The following is a 20360-nucleotide window of genomic DNA, read 5'->3' as shown; positions in this document are numbered from 1 at the left end:
TTACTGCTCCAGAATTGAAATGAAAAAAGATGTCGCTGCTATACTTTTAAAACAGTCTGCTTTGGCTGAGTTTTTGTGAAATGCAACCATGTGGTTTTTTCACTTTTCTAGAAAACCCTGTTTCCTACAACAATTCAGCAAGAGACCTGAGAACAGGCTTAGCTTAATCATGTGTATGTAATTGAAACATCTTCCCTAAAGTTTAGCATGGTGACAAGAGTGAATATACTGTAGCTTCATTCTTTTAATGACTTTAAATAAGTAAGGATTTGGTTTGCAATCCTTTAAATAAAGAATTGGAATGGCACTTATTTGGAAGATTGAGGCATGGACACCACACAAGTTTTAAAAACTATTAACCCAGGTTTTAGACTGCAATCCTAAGCATGCTTTCTTAGGAGTAAACCTCAGAAGACAGCATTTAAATTGCATTTCGGTAAACATACACAGGAATGCCCTGTTGGTGCCAGCCAAACTGATTTTTCCCTGCTCATTTCACAAATAAAATCCAGAACTATTCTGAGAAATGAAAAGAAAAAGGGAGGAGAGGGAGAAACAAAGTTTAAGCATTACAGAATGATTAAACCAGACTGCTCCTGAAATAAAACTGAAAGCTAATTAAACGTGAAGAAAACAACTGGAGTGTGGACAGAAAATGCAAAAGGACCGTAAAGCCCCTTCCACACAGGAGTCAAGATGTTCTTAACTTCAAATGGAACTTTTACCCAATCAAGCGTACAGATCAACTGCTGCTTGGGCACCAGTTGAGCAGATGGCAAACACCAGCAGGAGCAGACCTGCAGTGACGTTCGCCCACTGGAGAGTCAGCATTACAGCGATGCAGAGATGCAGATACGAGATACTCTGCCTGGATTCTTGAAATCCCACTTGCCACACGTCACTAAACTGGTAAGCTTCAACGAGCAATTTAACATTCAGGAGTGCCAATGCTGGCTTGTTGTAAAATGAGGTCTGGGCTTGAGTGGAGTCTTATTTTTAGCCTGGAGAGACAAGCTGCTTCATCATCAAATACATTTTCAGAGGAGGATGCAGCAGCTTTTGCAATGGCGCATCATGGCCCCCACCTGCCCAAGGCAAAGGGCACGAACCCCGAGCCTTCTAGCTGCCATGCATGGAAGCCAACAGAGCAGCAGCAGAACCTTACTGCAGCATGGGACACAATGATGGGACAGCAGCATCCCCTAGAAGAGCTTGCGGGCCACAGGGCTGGCCACATGGCACCATGCTCTGCCTGCCGATAGCTTGCTGCCATTGCCCTCCCAGCCTCGCCCTGCCTAAAGGCAAAATCGGTCCTGGATGGCTCAACAGAGTATGCCTTCCTGTCCAAGCCAGAACAGGTCAGTACTGCTAGAACAGCTGCAGGCACTATCGCTGTTTCACAAGCCCGGTTCCATAGCACAGCCCCGGTTAGAGAAATAAGCATGACGCATCGAGAGTCCACACATTCAGTTGTCATGGCAACCACCACATCAGCCCACTAACCATCTCATCTCATGAAAGGCCCGGAAAGAGCTCTTCCCCTCAGAGCTCTCTGGGAATTGAGGTAACTTGAAGCAAGAAAAAGCTTTCATCTCACTGGAATTTAGGGAAATGGAAGTAGCAAGAGAATCCCATTCCATCTGCTTTTTGTAAAAGATCCACCCAAAGTGGGAGAAAACTTTTTCCTAAAGCAATCTTGGAGAACATTTCCTGTCCGTGAGCTTTCTGCGTGTGCCAAGCTCTGGGAGGGTAGTGATCAAAAAGAAAGGCTGGAAACTAAACTAAGCCAAAGTTTCTGTGTCCCTACGGCTCAGATATCGTATGTTCAGTTCCTTTTCAGCCACTCTGCTATCAGCTGGATTGATTGATTGATTGATTTCTATTCCACCTACGTATTAGCCAAAATGGCTATACTGTACATCACTAGTTGCTACAGGCTTTTACTAAGCTGCATTTGTGCACATTAATTTCTTGCTGTTCTTGCCTCTTTCTCCCTGCATTCCCCTATAACATACTAAAATTTAGATAGCAAGTTGCAACTGTTATCAGCACTTCCCAACTTCCAAGTGCCTGATCCTGTCTTATCTTGGCATCTAAGCAGGGTCAGGCCTGGTTAAAATCTGGATGGGTGATTTAAATGTTATGAACGGCTGCATGGGTGGTATAGAAATATAAAATGATGGTGATGAGAACTGCAGGTCACCAATAACTGGAGGGATGCATGTTCCACTTTTCCTTGCTTTATTGTACCCACTGGTTACAATCTGGAAAATTTCTCATCCCAAATAAAAATGGTGTGGGGTTGTTCATTTCTGCTTTTGAATTCTGCTTTTGACTGCTGAATTCTACTTTTCATATAACTCAAGCTGGCTATTACTCATCTCCCCCTAATCCCACTAATTCTACATCAGTGAAATAAGATATATTGGCACAGGTTTAAACGTGCTGCAAAACCCCAACACTGGTGACTGAAAGGTCTTAGAAGAGTTAATCCTTGGGTCTATTCTCAATCAGTCCCTTGGCCTTCACAAGTTTTCCATCAATATTTAAAGCATGCACCAGGTACCATTCACCTGTTGGGCTTTATGGTTCATTCACAGTGGAACCCTATACAAAAAACAAACAAGTAACAGTCACCACAGGACAAAGGCCAAATGATTTCCAGGCACTATGTCCCACTTTTTAAATAATGTGAGCAAAGGATTGCCTGCAGCAATATGTAACCTCCCCCTCTGAAACTCTAGCACAGTCGAACCATCACATAAATGCAGAGTTTTAAAATCTACCCATCTACTTAGTTAAATTGGTTACTTTGGACTTCATACATTATTCTACAGATTTGTCATGACTGCTGCAAATTAACCATGATGGAAGTGTTTCAGCAGGAAATGGCTTCAACTGCTGAAAAACTTTAGAAACTGACTCAACTGAAAAATTCCCCAACCTCTTAATATATTTCTAATGCTTATGATGATAACTAACTTGAAGACTGAAATACACATATTTTGGAGAAAAGATGGAATGATGAGCTAATCACAGTCTTTCTGCTTACATTCTCATGGATGAGGCAAAGAAAAACTCTGCCCAACTAGATCTAACTGTTCTCTGAAGTGACAACCAAACTGGAATGTAGTGAAATGACATGCCACAGTCCATTGATATGTTTTCTAATTCTGGTGTATCACCTTTACCCGCATTGTCTAGGCCTGTGTTGCAGGGAAGCCTTTCCCAACCTGAACCCATCCAGATGCATTGGAGTACTACTCTCAGGACTAAATGAGAATTATGGGAGAGAATTTGGTTCTGATCCGGCATGGCTCTTCTTATGTACCCAGATGCTAGACAAAATGGGAGGAAGGGAAAGATAAAGACCAAGGAAAAAAACAGAGCCCAAAATTAATTACCTTAAGCTGTGACTTCACACAAATTTATTTGCAAATATTTCCCTGTCATTTCTTCCCTGTTTAGGCCTGTCGAATTTTTAACAACTTTTAGCAGTTTAGTGGAAACAGACTGGGATGCACTTTCTCCCTTTCACGAGCACCTAGAGCCTCAGGAAAGGATGGAAAAGGTAGGGGAAGTGAGAATGATGGAGGAGATGACACTAAAATCCAGAGGATCTCACTGTGAAGGGAAAAAAAAGCATGCATTCCTTTTCACACCCAAACTTCCCTCATGGCTTTGCTTTACCTTGACAGTTGTCAGGAGAGCACAAAGTAAAAACTAAACTTATCTGCAGCCACTCTGGATCAATGTGCTTATTTGGTACCTGTATTTGGTGCTTATTTGGTCCACAGTAATGTGCTTATTTGGTCCACAGTAAACACCTCCTAGGACATTGACCAGGTCAGGCTTCTCATGTCAACTTCCCACATCTCTCTACCTGCTCAAGACCAACTCCAATGTATATAATTTCTGAAAGGGGGGAGGGACCAGTGACAGCCCCTTGGAAGTGCTGCTTAACACCCAGAGGAGCTAACACCAGCTGTCACCTTAGAGGTTCCACAAAGTGATACATAAAGGTAAGGGGGCTCCAGTGACCACAAAAGGGTTTCTGTTGCAATGAGTAAAGGCAACAAATTGACCTCAGCCATCATGTCCCCTGGGATATGGGAAGGACCAGGAGAAGGAGGGGAAAAGACATCTCTTGAGCGGACCATGAGTTGTTCCATGAACATAGCTTATTTGCAGGGTGGCTTCTTCTGACACAGAGCCACACAGGAGAGCCGGTGTGGTACAGTGGTTAAGAGTGCTGGAGACAACTCATCCAAGAAGTCAACTGGGTGACTTTGGGCTTGTTACTGCCTCTCGGCCTAACCTACCCCACAGGATCATTGTTGTGAGGATAACATGGTAGGAGGAAAACTTGATAAGCTGCCTGGGTTCCTTCTTGCAAGAGAAAGAAAAGCAATGTATAAATTCGTTATAGTTATATTAATATTTCACCCAATACTTGGGGCCAAGTTTTCCCTATCAGATTATAAATTGAGTGCTGTCTATAGGTGTGAGAGAGATACCTTTTCAGCAATGACAGGAGGATGAAACAGGTTTTGCAAGAAGGATAGGACATGGAAATGGCTTGCAATAGGAATATAAGTAAACATCATTAAAATGCTGCCCCGGCACGCACCCAGGAACTATTCTTTGGGCTGATGTCTGCCTTGCACTGCTTTAAGAAAAAAATACTAAAGCGAGGTATCACGAAGTAATGGCTTATTTCATGTATTGTGAAGTTTCTTTGCAAACAGAAGCATAGTCTCCCAGCTGCAAATGTCAACATACAGAAAATCCTCATTTGAAAAGATGTACCCAGGTAAGTGCACTGTTAAGATTTGCATTCCTGTTGGTTTCAAGGGGTAATACAGAGAAGCATGCTTGACAACTGCTGCACAGGAAAACACTCAGAGAACCGTCGCTTCTTCCTTTATGCTGTATCAACCTACACAGCTTTATCTGCAACTCTTCTGAAATGTGACATGACAGGTAGGTTCGAAAGCTAAACGCTGGATAATGGTTAGCAAACAAATGACACTGGTTTTTGCATTATTTCTTTAATCACTTTAACCCTTGTTCCAACAGAAAGCATAAGGCCAGAGTAATTCAGCTGCTTCTTTTGTCATTTGCCTTCCATAAATATGCACCAGTCTGTATTTGAAAAGCTGAAGGAGGCCGCAAGCTTGCTGGACATTTATCATGCCCTGTTCCCTGTGAACAAGCAAATACTTTAGCTGAATAGCCCATTAGCAATCATTGTCAAATGCAGAAGGCAAGGTGCTTGGATGTGACCAGCCTGTAAAATAGAGGACACTGCCCTGGGCTTTGCACATTATCTGTGGCCAAAGTGAATCTTTTGCTATAGGTTTATGATGGTTATAGTTTGGATGCTGAAAATCATCACAAAGCTGAAGCCTTTATGCATTACACAAACATACTCATTTCTCTATGGCGCATATGCTAAAAACCATATCAACTTGGAACAGCTTGTCAATTTCGGTTTGGAAATACAGTTATGGCTCAAAAAGATTTCAAAGAAATTGCACAGAGGAGAAAATATATTGTGATGATTCTTTGTAACTAGCCGGCTTTTTCAGAATATGCCAAAATTCAAAGCACAGTGACCCACAAAGATAACAGATTACAACTAGCAAGGAAGTGCTAATATATGGATTTTTGCCAAACTTACCCTGTGACCTACTTCTCCAGAGACCCTGCATTTTCTTGCAATTCAACTTACTGTTCCTATCATATAAACAGCCTTGTGATACAACTTCTCATTTGTTTTGTGGTAGCATAGTATGCAATAATAGTTGATTAGCTTACGGCCTTTTTCCTTCTGGTTCTTCTGCAGAGTTATTTTACGAGGGGCAGTTAAGATCAGATGTACTAAAGAAAGCATGTAGCCTTCAATCATTCATTTTCCTACTTACACAGCTACCATAAACCCTAAGGATATAAGGCAATTCAGTAGGGATAAATTCCCTTTTAAGACAGCCTAATTCCATTGAAATTAATGCAACAGAGTTTGGTCCAACTGTTTTAACATCAAGCAAGTCCACCATGGCATTCATCTCTGGATTTCAGCCTTTCTGAAATAAAACACCACCTGGAATAAGCTCTTTAGTTTATCTGGGATTCTTGAGGAAAAAAAAAACCCAATGGATTTTTTTCATTTCTTTCTTTTCTCAAAGGTTATGAAACTAGCAACTTTTTTTTCCAGAAGACTCATCAAGCAAAGGGAGGAAGACAATATGGAGTGTTTGTTTTAGCTTCTCCTGCAGAGTGCAAGATCGAGAGCACTATCTGAAAGATGGCTGGAATCAAAAGCCTTCTCTTTTCTTTTTGGATGACCTCAGCACTACCTAGCCCCTTCACTCTCTGTTCCTTGCCAGCATGTCCCTGTCTGAATCCCAAATAGATTAAGGAAACAAACTCCAAGTGCAGCTAATCCTACAGAATGGCTGTCACTGTTAGGGCAGGAGTTAAAAAGAAAAATCTTCTACATCTGAACAATTGCAGAGATCCGAAGTTTTAATCAGCCCAAATCTCAGCAATAAAAAGGCAGTAAATGAAATCTACCTTTACCATATTATAACGCCAATGAGCAAGAACTGAGCAGCTTTTCTTTATTGCTTTAACCAGCCTGGCCACAAGTAGGCCTTTCAAACTTCCTAATCCCAGTCCCCCAAGTTTTTTTTCCAGTTCTCACATAATACCTAGCAGCCCTGAAGCAAGGCCCTTAGTTCCAACATCCCTTTCATAGACATGTCATTTCTAACATCAAGCTAATCTATATGTTGCCATGGTATCCCCCTTTATCTGTCTTTACATCTTATGAGCTGCATGGATTTACCACATTATTTTTATCTGAAAGACAGAAAATGGTGGTTTTATTGCCATACAATCAGATTACTGCTGCTAGTTTCTCTATGCCTTTTTACCATACTTCAATCAAAAGGGATCACTTTCTTTATACCCTGCCCTTGATTTACATTACATCTGTAAAGGCCTAGTCTGGGTTGTAATCCCCTTATTAACTAGGAGCAGAGTTGATTTGCCTAAAAATAAAAGCAAATTGTGTCAGACCTTTTCACTTTGTTTTTGATTCGGAACTACAAAATGGATTACTAAAGAAATCTTCAGAGTTCACACGGCCGCTATACTACTGAATTTAAAATGAGAATTAAACAAGTTAAACAAGAGGAGGGATGTCAGTGGTTTACATTTTCCATCATGGGTGAAGGGCTGAATAGGGTTATGTCTTTGTATGGGCTGGCTTTACAAAAAACAATGAAGCCACGGGAGTTCTGTTCCCAAGCAGCTCTTACTGGCTTGTCACCATCACCCCTCCCTGTCTACTTTACATTTACCAAATACAAATTAGGGGGATCTATGACTTGGAAATATGAAATGGTATTAAGTCTTAAACCCATCATCTAGGCTTCCTAGGAACATGTTTTACTTAAAATATATTAACCAGTCGATCCTTCTTCACTTACTCTCTCTCAAACTATATAGAGTTCAAAGTATATGTAGGAGGAGGAGGAGAATTAACTTGCAGGAAAAGGAGACAAGGTCTGGTAAATAAAGGAATAAAGTTTTGTCTCCCCACCATTACCAGCCTCAGAACATTGTCTATCTTTGCATCAATTAACCAGATACAAACCCATCTCAGTGAAATTTCTCTAAGGGTAAACTTTCAACTTGCTTCCCATTAAAGAAATGTTTCACGAGCAGATAAATGTACTTGAAGCACCATATTGAGGCTGCTTATGCCCCTTAAAATAGGACAGGAGAAGAAAGTGAGGTAAAACCTTTCTGATTTCAGTTTGACTTTCAGTCACCACCTGACAGCAATTACTGATTGCTAAGAGCTGCTTTACTTTAGAAGGCATGCAGTTAAGAGGTTTTGAGATAATTGATATAAATATAGCAATTATGCTTCCATCTGATTGTGTGTACAATGGGCTACAGCAAATGACCAAATCAGAAATTCAGACTTTACTGTCAGGAAGGTTCATGTAGCCATGAAAAGACATTACCTGAGTTAGGATCTTGATTTCGTGGCAAGAGAAAAGAAAGTGTTTAACGACAGGAACCCTGTAACATTTTCCTGAAGAGGGGCGGGCAGGCAGGCAGGGAGAGGTAAGCTCACTGCAAACAGAGTGCCTTACATCTTCTTAAGCATGTCCAGGGTGTGTCTTTGCCTTTCAACAGCAAGTGACAAAATTACAAGTTGAGACTGCCAAGAAGAAATGGTCTTAGTGTGAGCCTCTAGTATGAGCTCCACCTGCAAGGCAAGTTATCCTAAGAGTCCTGCTAATGTGAAAACACCTGAAACGCTTTGGGATATGTTACATGTCTCATTTCTCTTCAAGGAAGGGACACCACCAGGTATGTCATTTTCCGATTATCTAGAAGTACCCAACGATTCTGATACATATCCAGTCGGAGTCAAACATGTTTACGTACAATCTATTTTATTTCTCCAATGTAAGTCTGTAACAGTTAGGGTTAAGAAGCAAAGCTTCAGGATTCCCAAATAAATCCTTGCCAAGAAGGAGGGATATGAAACACATTGCAAGATAGCCGCTTGGTAACTCTTTATGCTTTAGGGGCTTTATTCTCTTGTGAAACAAGACTGTCCATTACTTACTGTTTATCATCCTGACAAAATGCTAGGAATGGGGATGTGACGGCACTAACAATCCCACCCCCGGTGCTTTGTCCCCACTTCTCTATATTAAAACTGACAAGATTAACCCAAACGCAAACGGTGGAGCACAGTTCAAGGGGCTATTCATTCGGTGGTGAATGTGCATTTGTTTGCCTACAAAAAAAGAATAAGAATTTCACAAACAAACAATGAGAGACAGGCTGGTTTATGCCCCTGAAAAGAGGACTTAAAGAGGATCCATCAATTGTAGGCCATTTTATCAGTCTCTGACAGGTTAGTGTTTATTCAGGCTATCTGTGGCAGATTTCACGTGTAACAGGTTATCATTAGAGGTTTTTTTAGCAATTTGTTTGCTTTCCCTTGGTAAAACTATGTCTTGTTACGGAAAAGCATCCTAATGTTGATATGTAAAGGCTTAGCTGGCGGATCTTCTGCAGGTTAGGAAGGAAAGCTCAGTTTAGGCAATATTATTGATAAGTAAACTTTCATGTCCTCCTCACTGAAACCAACCTAATAAATTTTAGTTAGTGGTTTTTAGAAGGTAGGCAATTGTCACACTGTCTCCAGCAGAGAAGCAGCACGATACGGTAATAACTTTTCACTGACTGGAATAATGGCATAGAAATATCCACGGCTGATAACCGAAGTGCCACTGCAGTTACACAAGAGTTTACTTTACCATGTTCACCTTATATCTCGTTTCCAGAATGTTATTTCAGAACACAAAATTAAGATCCAAGTAAAATATTCCTTTCCACTTATTAATATGCTTGCAGCCTTATGCAAAGCATGTCATAGAACATATTCCTTACAGATTTTTATTTTTAAAGGAGTATTTTGATCAAGAAGCTACTAATTTAGAGCTCAAGACAATTGATTCCGATCACTAAAGGCAGTCTGAGAACAACTGTAGTTTAACAGATTAGGCCACAAAAAAAAATGAGCCACTGTCTTCTACAGTATCATCACATATTCACTAAAATTCTTATTTAATTGCTTTTCAGCACAATAGATTTATGAATGTTCAATGGAAATAATTTATTCATCTTCCATAAGTGAATTAAATGCTTAATGTCAATTATGGCAGTTATCTCTACAAAGGATGGAGCAGATTTACAGCACAACCCTCCACATGTTTACTCATGAGGAAGCCTCACTGTATGCCACAGTACTTAGTCCCTAGAAACTGACTTCCACATTCTACTTGACAGGGGATCTCTGCAAAAAGACAGCCTTTTGTTTATGAATGACTCATTCATTATTCTTAAGGAAAACACAGAGATGTATTCTGAAATAAGTTACGGTAGACTGAAGGTTATCAGGTACATACTACGCACCCACACAAACTCAGGAATGTCTTTATAAATCTGTCCAAACGCCACTTCTAGCATGCCTTCTGCAGTGAGGTGAACAAGCCGAACAGATGAATCCAAGTACATTTAAATGACATCAGCAGATACCTCTTATCTGCAAGGAATACATTTAAGGTAGGGAAAAAGCAGGGGCTATTCATTCAAGTCATAGTTAGCAGTGCTGTTGATAAGATGGGGGGGGGGAGATGGATTCATGCAACAGAGGGAAGTAGTAAAACAGAACCGCTACTTTGGGGACAAGGCCATACGCCATTAATGGTGACTGAAGCAAGCCTTTTGAGAGAAAATGCAAGTGTTTTGGCTAACATTGGGAGGAGGCGGGAGAGAGAGAAGACAGGTTAGGCCTGGAAGCCACTGGAAGAAGAATGACCACTGCACAGAGTGCCATTATGTATTGGAAGAGTGACCTCTGTAGGAATAAAGCAATCACTAGACTGCAGCAGCAGGCGGGAGAACACCAGTCGCCTCGGAGGCTCAACTTTACACTATCGCCCATTCAAGTATGTGCAACTTGCCACTCCAGCACAACAGAGAAATTACACCATTCCTTTTAAGTAAATATTGTCCTGTTTGTTTAAACATATTTCACACCCGCCCTTTTCTAGGTTTGAAGGAGAGCTACACTAAGCCTGGATCCATGGTGCTAACTGGAAGCAAGGGTTGTTTTCTACACACAGGGTGGCAATTTCTTTGTATGTCTTTCTAGGGAGGGGAAGAAAGCACTGCTGAGTTGAGCAGGAGGGCTCAGGATGACCTAGGTTTCTGTATTTTAATGAAAACAGCCTATTTGCATTTTTTCATATTAAAAGGAAAAAAAAAACTCATCAAAGGCCACTGCCCTGGCTGTAAATCTTCCTTTGCTCAGAAAGGGGAAAGGGGGAAATCTATAATGGAATGGAAGAAAAAACAATGGAGTCAGAATGTGATTTATTAAATAAACTCCTGTAGTTTTTAGATCTAATTCCAAACTTGCATCATATCAGCTAGATCCCAGGGACCTGCAAGCAATAAACGCTACCCAACCAGAGAGCTATTTCACACTGATGAGACAGGCCATTTTCCCAATGTGTTGTTCTTTTAAAAGGTATTTTAACAGCCATTTAACTGTGTTTTATAGAAAAGCTTGTACTCTGTTCACATCCAGCAGGCTCACTCAGAATTTACAGGCAAGTTGATCTCCTTGTTTCCCAAAAAGTATTTCCAAAGAAATCATTAAACAAGGCACTGGTATTATAGCTCCTTAAACATTATTCTCTGCTGCTAGCTGAAAGAATTTCATTTACGCTCCTCTGAAAAGTACACAAAGAAATCCAACTCAAACAATGTTTTGTTAGATTTCAAAGTTTAGCAGAGCCTATTTTAGCAGTGGTAAAACACTTTCCAAAGAGAAAGAGGAATATCCCACTGCCGCTTGTCATGTCTCTCCTTTAACTGAAATATATGTTAAGTTTATCATTAGCCACCCCCTGCATAAGACCCTCCATATGCAGTGCCACCATCACCTTGCCCCTCAGCCGTCCCGCTAATCCACATAGTACTAGTGGATCACATCTTTGCTTGGTCTCTTTAACCCGGTGGTTTTATGAGGAAGGGAAATTTCTTCCTTGGCTGCACAACCCAACAGAGGACACTATCTTAAATTAAGACAGAAATTCCTACTGCCAACTCCCACCTTCGAGTTCCCTGCATCATCATTTCCCAGAGAGACTCCCTCTCAGTTCAGGTCAGCATTTGTAGGCCTTTACCCTCCCACAACGTTCTCCAGGAGTTTCTGAGGGTCGGTCGGGGTCTCTCTCAGACAGACAGACAGACATGGCAGTGGTCTTTCATGACTCATCAGCCTGGTTTCTGCCAGCCAATGTAGAGGCTGCGACTTCACTAGACCTAATGCCAAGGTAGGTACGAGTTTCAAGAGCAGGAGGGAGAGGGCAGCCGATTCCCCTGCTTTCTCACGCACACGCCTCACTCAGCACCAGCACAGCCCTGCCCTCGGCCTGACCAGGGGGGCCTGCCTACGCCCGATGCGTTGCCACAAGCCGCCGAAACTTCCGCGAGGTTCCTCCAGCCCGCGAACCGTTCCCCATGGTTCGCTTTGCCGTCGAGTGCTTCTCCTCCTCCTCCCTCGCCCCATGCAGCCTACCTGTGCTCCGCCACCTGGTCCCCGAGGGATACGTGTGCAAGGGCCTTCCCGCGGGCCCTTCGCGTTGCACGGAAAAGCAAGCGGCTGGAGGATCCTCGAGAGAAGGATCCAGCTGGCGGGCAAACGCTGATCTACCTCTACGGGGAGATCAATGGAATTGCCTTTGCATCGATGCGCCCAGGAGCAGTGGGGCGCACGCATGTACGAAGAGTTTCTCTGCACACACGGCCACCTGGAACACTCATCTCCGTGTAGCGAGGGCCCAGCGACTCGGACTCCTCGGAAGCGGCGGGGTCGGGTCACACGGGGAGAGGGGGCAAAGCCGAGGCCCTCCCGCTCCCTTCCGAGGGTCGAGCCGCTCCCCGGGGCCGAAGCGCTTTCGCCACCCGCTCGCCGACCCCTCCGCGCGCTCCCACCGGAAGGCGCGCCGCGAGCGAGGGATCCCGCGGCCTGGCTGGGGGGCTCGGCCGCGCGAGCGATGCGCCGGCGCCCACCTGCCCGCCTCGCACCCGCCGGGCGGAGGAGATCCCGGCCCCCCGGGCACTTACTTGGAGTTGGAGGAGTTCCAGTAGATGGGCTCCAGCACCAGCGAGCTGGCCAGCGCCGTCCGGCACAAAAGCACCCAGATTCCCCAGCAGCACCTCCCGATCGGGGATCCCCCCCGGCGCGCTACCATGGTCGGGGGCGCCGCCGGCGGGTCCTGCCCCAAAGGCTCGCCAACTCCGCGGCGCCCGGACGAAGAAAGACGGCGTCCACAATCCTCCCTCCAACAAGGAGCCACAGCGAAGGCAGATCCCGGGCAGCCAGCGAGCTTGCCCTGGCGGCTCAGCGGGTCCTGCAGGGCACGGCTGCCGACATGGAGCCGCGATCCCGAAGTGGGCGCAGGCGCGAGAAGAAGGAGAGGCGCCCGCCACCGGCGCCCGCCCAGCGGCGAAGGAGAAGGAGAAAAAAGGAAAGCCGCCGGTCGCTCAGTCCGCTGCCGCTCCGCTCCGCCCCAGCTGCCACCTCGCCCCCGTGGGCGCCCGCGACGGGGAACGGACCGCAGGCCAGAAAAAAGGAAAGCGAGGATCCGCCAATCCCCGGCGGCGGCGGCGGCGCTTCCTTCGACCGCTCTATAAATCCACCTGGAGAAGGAGACGCAGCAGCAGCAGCAACAGCAGCAGGTCCCGCCCGGCGGAGCACCCGCGGGGCTCCATCGCCCTCCTGGCCCGGGCAGCCTCCCGAAGAAAAAGCGGGCTCCTCCAGGCGCCCGAGCCCGCAGCACCCGTCTCGGCGGGGCGAGCCCGGCGGCGAAGGCAGAGATGAGGCTCCGGCGGGCGGGCAGCCCGCGCCCGCGCCGAGGAGAACGGAGGAAGGCAGGGGAGAGCGCGCGGAGGAGGGCGGCCGGCGGGCGCTCGCACGCAGCCTCCCGGCGCCGCAGCCCGCGCCTCGTCCCCGCCGGCGCGCCCCGCTTCCCGGCTCAGCGCTGGCTCCTGCGCGGCTCGCCGGGCTCCTGCCGCGGACGCCTCCCTGGCTGCAAAGGCGAGCGCGAGCGAGGCTCCGAGTCCCCACTCGCGCGCCCTGCCTCCTGCCTATAAACCCGGCCGCCCCCCTTCTCCGGCAACTCTTGCGCTGGTTGGGTGGCGTCGCTGTCACTTACGCGTACCTCGCTCCGAGACACATGCCCCATATTCCGAAAGGGGCGGGCCTTGCCGGGGAAGGGAGGGCGAGCGACAGGTAACGCGCCTATCCAGTTGCTCAAGCCGCTCCGAGAAGGAGCGTGGCAGCCCGCGGGGGAGAGCCCTGCTGCCCGTCCGAGCAGATCGTGGTGCCCCTCTGAGCATGCAAATGCGCGGTGCGGGAAGGTGCACGGCTGCAGGGCCGCCCTTGGGTGGGGGCTGGGCCGCAGGCGGTGTCGTGCTCGCAGCGGAGGAAAAGTTCCTTGAAGTCCCCCGCTCGCCGACCCGGTGCGGGAAGAGGCTCCCCGGGCTGCAGCGGGTGCTCCTCCCCTCTGAATCCCGCGGCAAAAATTTCGCCCTCCCGTCCAGCCCCCGTTCCACGTAGGACGCCTCCGTTGGAGTGCGATCCCAATCCTTAGGCGTCTCTCACTGCACTCCCGTGCCCATGACCTCACTAAACTCACTGGGACTTGCTTCCGAGCATCCAGGAATGGGGCTGTATTGATAACTCTGCTGATTTCACTTGGGAGGGGCGGGAGGACCGGGCTGCAGCGAAAGGCGCCGTGCGGCCCTGCTTGGCGCACCTGGAAAAGTTCCTCTTCCTTGCCCCCTGCCAGTTGGGGCGGGGACCCAGGGGCAGAATTGGGGTCAAAATTCTCCCAAGGATCCTCGGTCGCGGAGGGGGGGTGCGAGCGATGGCGCTCCGACGGCCAGCCGCCTCTAGCGGCCTCTTTTCCATCGGCGGCGCGGTTTGCCTGACCGTGGAGGGGAGAGGGGTCTACTCAGCGGAGCCGAGCTCTGAGGCGGAAGCATTGGTTCCGAAGGGAGAGCTGCCCGGAGCAGGGCCCTGAGAACCGGCAGTGCAGCAAGTCCCCCCGCCCGGAACGAATCGCCGGGTCTGCCGGGCTCGCACAGCACTGGTGCGCACAATTCCATAGAACCACAGCGCCCACTAGTGGTCGTCGCGAGAACCGCAGCCAATTGCAACTTGCGATCCCCTCGCAGCTTTACCCTCGCTGAGTTCGCTGTCTGGCTTCTTCTTCTTTTTCAATTAACGGGGCTTCCGGAGAAGTTGAAGTTGGTTTGGGATTACAAAGAAATCCTGGTTGAGATCTCTTCTACCTAATCGGTCGCTAGCCAAAACAAAGGAACGCCAACATAAAAGTCCGCGAGAACTGGTTGAAGCCCATCTGTTACGAATTATAAATTATTTTAATTTAAGGGTTTGTGGAGCGGAGGGGTAGAAACTCAGAATTATCTGAAACGATGTGAATTTGCAATGGATAGAACAATCAAATAATTGTGCTGTATTTAAGGATATGCAATATCTAATTTGGAACGGGTCGGCTATTATTAGATTGATTTTTTAACATTTAAAAATAGATACAATCATGCCTCAAACTGTTCTTTGCAGATTTAGGAGTTTAAAACTTTCTCCAAATGTTGTTTCGAACTTCAGAAACAATAGAAATGACAAAAGAAAGGTTAAAACCATGCTCAGTTTTGTTCTCTTTCTTCTCTCATTAAAACTCAACCTTTTCCTAGCATTTGAATTGAAATAGCCTGAAGAAGTCATTATAACTGTGGGTATTAATATTTTCAAAGGCACAAACCAAGAATTGCCTTTTAATATCACGCACTAGAGAAAATAGTAGGCCAGTTTGTTGGATGGGGTGGAGGCTTTTGAAAGAAAGAAAGAAAGAAAGAAAGAAAGAAAGAAAGAAAGAAAGAAAGAAAGATTCCTTTCGAGGCAAACTGTTTCTGGCCCTGTTTGGGCAAATTAACCAGAAGCGAAGGGTTGGACAAGCTGCCCCCCCCCCCCCACTCCGCTCCCGGGCTTTGCTAATTCCCTTTGGAGACCCTTTGCTCCGAATCCTCATCCAGGGTCTCCACACCCATCCGGCTCCGTTTGTTTCTCGCGCAAAACTGCTAACGGGCACTAAATAAACTTTTAATACGGTGCGGTTTGGAAAAGACGCGGCGCCTTCGCGGAAAGCGCAGGAGATTCGCTCGCCCTGCGCGCACCTAGAAACAGTGGCTGGGGCCAGGCTTGGAGGAAAGAGGACAAGCGGCGAGGCTGCCACAACTGTTGCGCCACGCCGAAGGGTTCCAGTGCGCAAACTTTTCCTTCCCGGTTACCGTTTCCTAAAAGTCCCCGAGATCAGGTAAGCTTACCTAGCCCTGCTTTTTTAGAAGCGCGGTGGCTTTGCTGCCCTGGGGTTGTATCCTAGGTTAATCGGCCTATCCATTTCAATAGGTCTACTCTACGAAGAAGATAGTCGCCGGATGCAAACTATCTGCATGGGCTGCCCTTGCTAAAGGGAGGGTAGTTTCCGCTACCTGCTCTTCTGCGGTGGTGCTGATTGTCCGGTGGAAACGAAAACAGGCTGAGAAAACCAGGATAGCCAGAGCAAGCGCCAGCGTTTCCGAAATTAGTGCCAGCCTGGAGGCTTTGAAGGGCTTCCCCTGCCCCGCGGCTCTCCCCTCCTCCGGAATCGGGGTCAAAGAAGGGGATCTCCCTTCGGATTAAAGCACATCTGGAAAGCCTAAAATAGCCCCCGGGAGGCTAAATATACAGCACGGAACAAATGGGGCTTGGCTGGAGATAAGGGCAACTGTAAATAGCCACGCTTGGGGCTAGGAGCCTTTTCTAAAACAGAAGTAAAAAGAAGCCGGCGAAGATTTCTGATTGGGTAAGCTATTCCATTTTCATTTTCAAAGCCAGCGGCTTTCTACGAGACTTTTTTCAGGGAAAGTTGCAAATACTTTTAAAGATCTTGAAAAGCGCCTCGGAACACGTTTAGATGGAGGCTGGGTGGGTACCTTTGCCCTTTTCTCCCTCTGCCACTTCCCCACCCCCGACCGAGCATCAAGAACTTGCATATCTGCAGGACAGGCAGAAAATCGCCCGGTGGACCTTTTCCAGGCATTGCTGTGCGAGTGATGGAAAGAAACGCTGCTCCTGGTGAATTCGTGGCTGTCGGGGAGCTGCCGCGACAAGCACGGCAGCCCCGCCGGGGCGGGCGTGAGAGACGGCCACCCCGCGATCTACTCCAGCCCCATACGCTTGTGGGGTTTACTCCCGAGTAACCACGCAGAGAGGATCGGGACCGCACAGCCCCACGGATCGTATGATCACTGCCTCTTTCAGCGACCCGGTCGAGTCCTCCACTTCCACTGGAATGGACGCAAGAGCGACTGGCCAAGGAGGAGGCCAGTTGGCTCGGGATCTCAAAACACATTTCGATGGAAACGGCTTTCGCCTTAGCAATCACATCAAAAGTTTGGCGGGAGGAGAAGCGTGCTCAGGATCGTTGACACTGCTCGTTTCCTGAGGCTATTGAATTAATTTCAGAGAGTTAATGTTTCTTTGCCCCCCCCCCCCCCACGCCCTAAGTCTGGACTAACCTGAGTGCAGCCAGAACTAGAGCCACTTGGTTTTCCCAGGTGACCAAAATTGCTCCAGTGCTTCCTTCCCCACCCATCCCCACAGGGGTCAGATACCTGCCAAGGGTTCCTAACAAGAAGAACTGGAAAGTTAGAGTGCCAATGACATGGCTGCTCTTGTCCTTATTCAAAGGAGCCTTCTGTGCCCTGGGAGAAGAAACGGTTCTTCCTCGCACAAGTACTTGGAATGCCCACTAATAGGCCACACTCCCAAGGAAGTGGCAGCTGGGTGTTAAACGGGTATCTGATCAGCAGCGTAAGGAAACCCAGTTGAGCTTTCCGTTGTTTCTGGAAAACCAAGCTAGGGGCCTATACATAGCGAGGGAATTGGGTGCACAAACTTAAGCTGCAAGGACCGAAAAACAGAATCAGACTTATCAGATCCGAGGGAGTGCTCAACTTGGTGGAAACATGACCTTTTTAATTTTGCTAAAATCTAGATGAAAACCCCAAGGAAGCGACTCCCTGATGCATTTGCATGCTTGCTTTCTCAGATGTAAATCCATCTAAAACGAGACTTTCTGCTATGCGAGTGTCCGCTCTTGCATTGCAGCCCTCAGTTTTGTTCATACTGTTTTAAAATAAAACAAGGGGCAATTATTATAACCTAAAACAAATGAACAGAAATCACAAGGGCGTTTCTGAGGCCATCCTTTTGTCCAGAGCAATTTATTGTATAACTGGTATCTGAGACACCTGCATGACCCTAACCCAACCCCACTTAGAAGCAGAACCTGCCAGCCTTTAAAGCCACAGCTACCATCTTCTCAGCAGCCTTTACTTGGAAGTAATATCCACTTGCACTGCACGTTCTTATGCATGCAGGCATCAAACCCACCGTGTTTAATGAGATGTACTCCCATTTTATAGGAAGTTATTAATTACATTTCTATACCACCCTCAGCTGAAGCTCTCTTCCTTTGATGAAATCATTAGAATTTTATTCTAACCAGTCACCATTAGGACTGACTTTCTGGGTGCCATCACTCACTGCCTCAAAGTATGAGAGCCAGTATGCCTCTGCCAGTAAGAGGGTATCCTTGACATTAAGAGATGCAGTTACGGTACATATTGGGAGCTTTCAGTGGCTGGGATTGATCCTCTGAGAGTAGGGTGAGTGTTTGAAGAATCTCATTCCTTCAGCTTAAACAGAATATACTTCAAAGCACCCAGAGCAACCCTTTCTGCAGATCCAGCCCACAGGCTTTTGCTTAGGCCAAGTCCAAAAACTGTATCTAAAAGGAAGGATATCACTTCTGTGGAGAATCCAACACAGGAAATTGAATCAAAATAAATTAGCTCTAAGGAAAGTACCTTTAAAAAATTACCCAGCCCTTCTTTCTCAGAAACTACCCCAAGCCACAACTTCCTTTTTTAACTGTACTTCTTTGGGCTGCCTTGGTGGGACCAAGGCCAGTCTTTGAATGGATCACAGTAATACATCAGAAGGCAGCAACTGTTTCCTTGTAGTTACAGGAATCAAGCATCAAGTCCATGTTCTTGGATACATTTCTGAGAAAGAAAAACAGGCAATTGACAGCATGATGTTTCACTCCAAGCAAGGACAGGTAACAGGAGAGCAAGAAGTAGACCTAATAAATAGGGGATTTCTTTCCTACCTTTTAGGAAGAATAGGTCAGCCATCAGTATGACTCTTTAAAAATACAGTACAGTATACTAGAAAACAGAACTTTTATATATCACACTGCATTTGAAAAAGATTAGAGGATCCTCACATACCTAAAGGCACTTTGCAAGTTCAGACAGGAAGAAACCTACAACTTCCAGCATTCCCCAGCCAGCCATCCTGGAAGTTGCAAGCCTTTCATTTGTCTAAACTTGCATAGGATTGCACCTTAAGTTTTAAAACTATAGTTTGCTTCTACAAACAGCAGCCTAGGATTATTTTTTTTTTACAAATTAAACACTACTCTTCTAGGTAGTGAGTCATCTCTAGAACAAGGTGGGATGTTTCTGTGTTTGTAGCTAAGAATGCTAATCCGCAGTGCAACCATTTTGTTGAACAAAATGAGTCCCTACAGGCCCACACTATCAGCACCCTTTTGCTAACTGCAGGTGTTCATAGAATATCAAGGTATTCTCTAGATATATCTCCATCCACTTGAACATGTGGAAGTATTTTCATATACTGTCCCAAGAAACTACAGGAAATGTTTGGCCTGCAATAAAACTGGGATTATTTTGTGTTCAAGCATTTTAAGGATACCTATTAACTCAATAGCTTGTTTCAGCAAGCTTGTACACTCTCAAGCAGAGCTGCGAAGTACTAATCAAGAAATAAGGCCTTGTTTCTATCACTAGCAGAAGCTGCTGTAAAATAATTTCACTCAGTAGTGTTAAGTATTTTGCACGCCATGAGTAATTGGCTAACCAAATGCCCAGTTTGTTTCACAAGTTGGAATGTAGTGAAGGATTTTTGGTATCCCCTTTCACGGACAGAAGGGCTTCTTCAGTCCATGGAAGGTTTTGATTCAATGGATCATATCAACTGGTGGAATGACAAAAGTGTTTTTGTGCAAACTGTTTATACTCCTCCCGCTACACACACACAAATTGGAGGGTTCTTAAAATAGCATCAGAAGTGGCACTAGGAGCTCCAAGGGAAGATAATGAGAAGAATTGCTTCTCTTGCTTCAAGCAAGAGAAATCCACTCAGGAAGTACTTGCTCTGGCAGAACCACCCCAGATTCAGCTGCAAAATGAAACAAGGCTTTGTGTCCATCCTTGCAAAGAAGCAGATCCTCAAAATTCTTTTAAAGGTAAGTGCTGCTTTTTAACCTTTGAAGAATGAAACAGCAACAGTACTTGGATAAGGGACCACCTGATCAGAGGAAGATCAGCAGGAGACCCCTTTGAGGGCACCATTTCTCGTAGAAGCTTGTTTGCAAGTTACGTATTGCCTCCAAAGCAGGCGCTCCCTCAAGAATTATTAGACTCCACACACTTGTTCTTTAGAAACTGTGTGAAAATACAGCATCAATTTAGCCTTTTATAATTTGCTGTTTTAATGTTTCAACAGTTTGTAATGTTTTGGTTGTGTTAAATTG

General features: G+C 46.1%; 1 protein-coding gene across 1 annotated transcript in view; it reads right to left on the bottom strand.

Annotated features, from left to right (window-relative positions):
- The window catches only part of EFNB2 (ephrin B2), a 58033-nt gene extending 44782 nt beyond the window's left edge, over positions 1-13251 (bottom strand). Inside the window, exon 1 of the mRNA XM_044428869.1 lies at positions 12736-13251. Coding sequence (XP_044284804.1) covers positions 12736-12863 — 128 coding nt within the window. The 5' untranslated portion in view covers positions 12864-13251. The remainder of the gene's footprint in view (positions 1-12735) is intronic.
- Between the last annotated feature and the right edge of the window lie 7109 nt (positions 13252-20360).

The sequence above is a fragment of the Varanus komodoensis genome, unplaced genomic scaffold, assembly GCF_004798865.1.
Source record: "Varanus komodoensis strain SLA01 unplaced genomic scaffold, ASM479886v1 scaffold2, whole genome shotgun sequence".
In the NCBI taxonomy this organism is placed as follows: Eukaryota; Metazoa; Chordata; class Lepidosauria; order Squamata; family Varanidae; genus Varanus; species Varanus komodoensis.
This window is presented reverse-complemented; position numbering and strand designations above follow the sequence as displayed.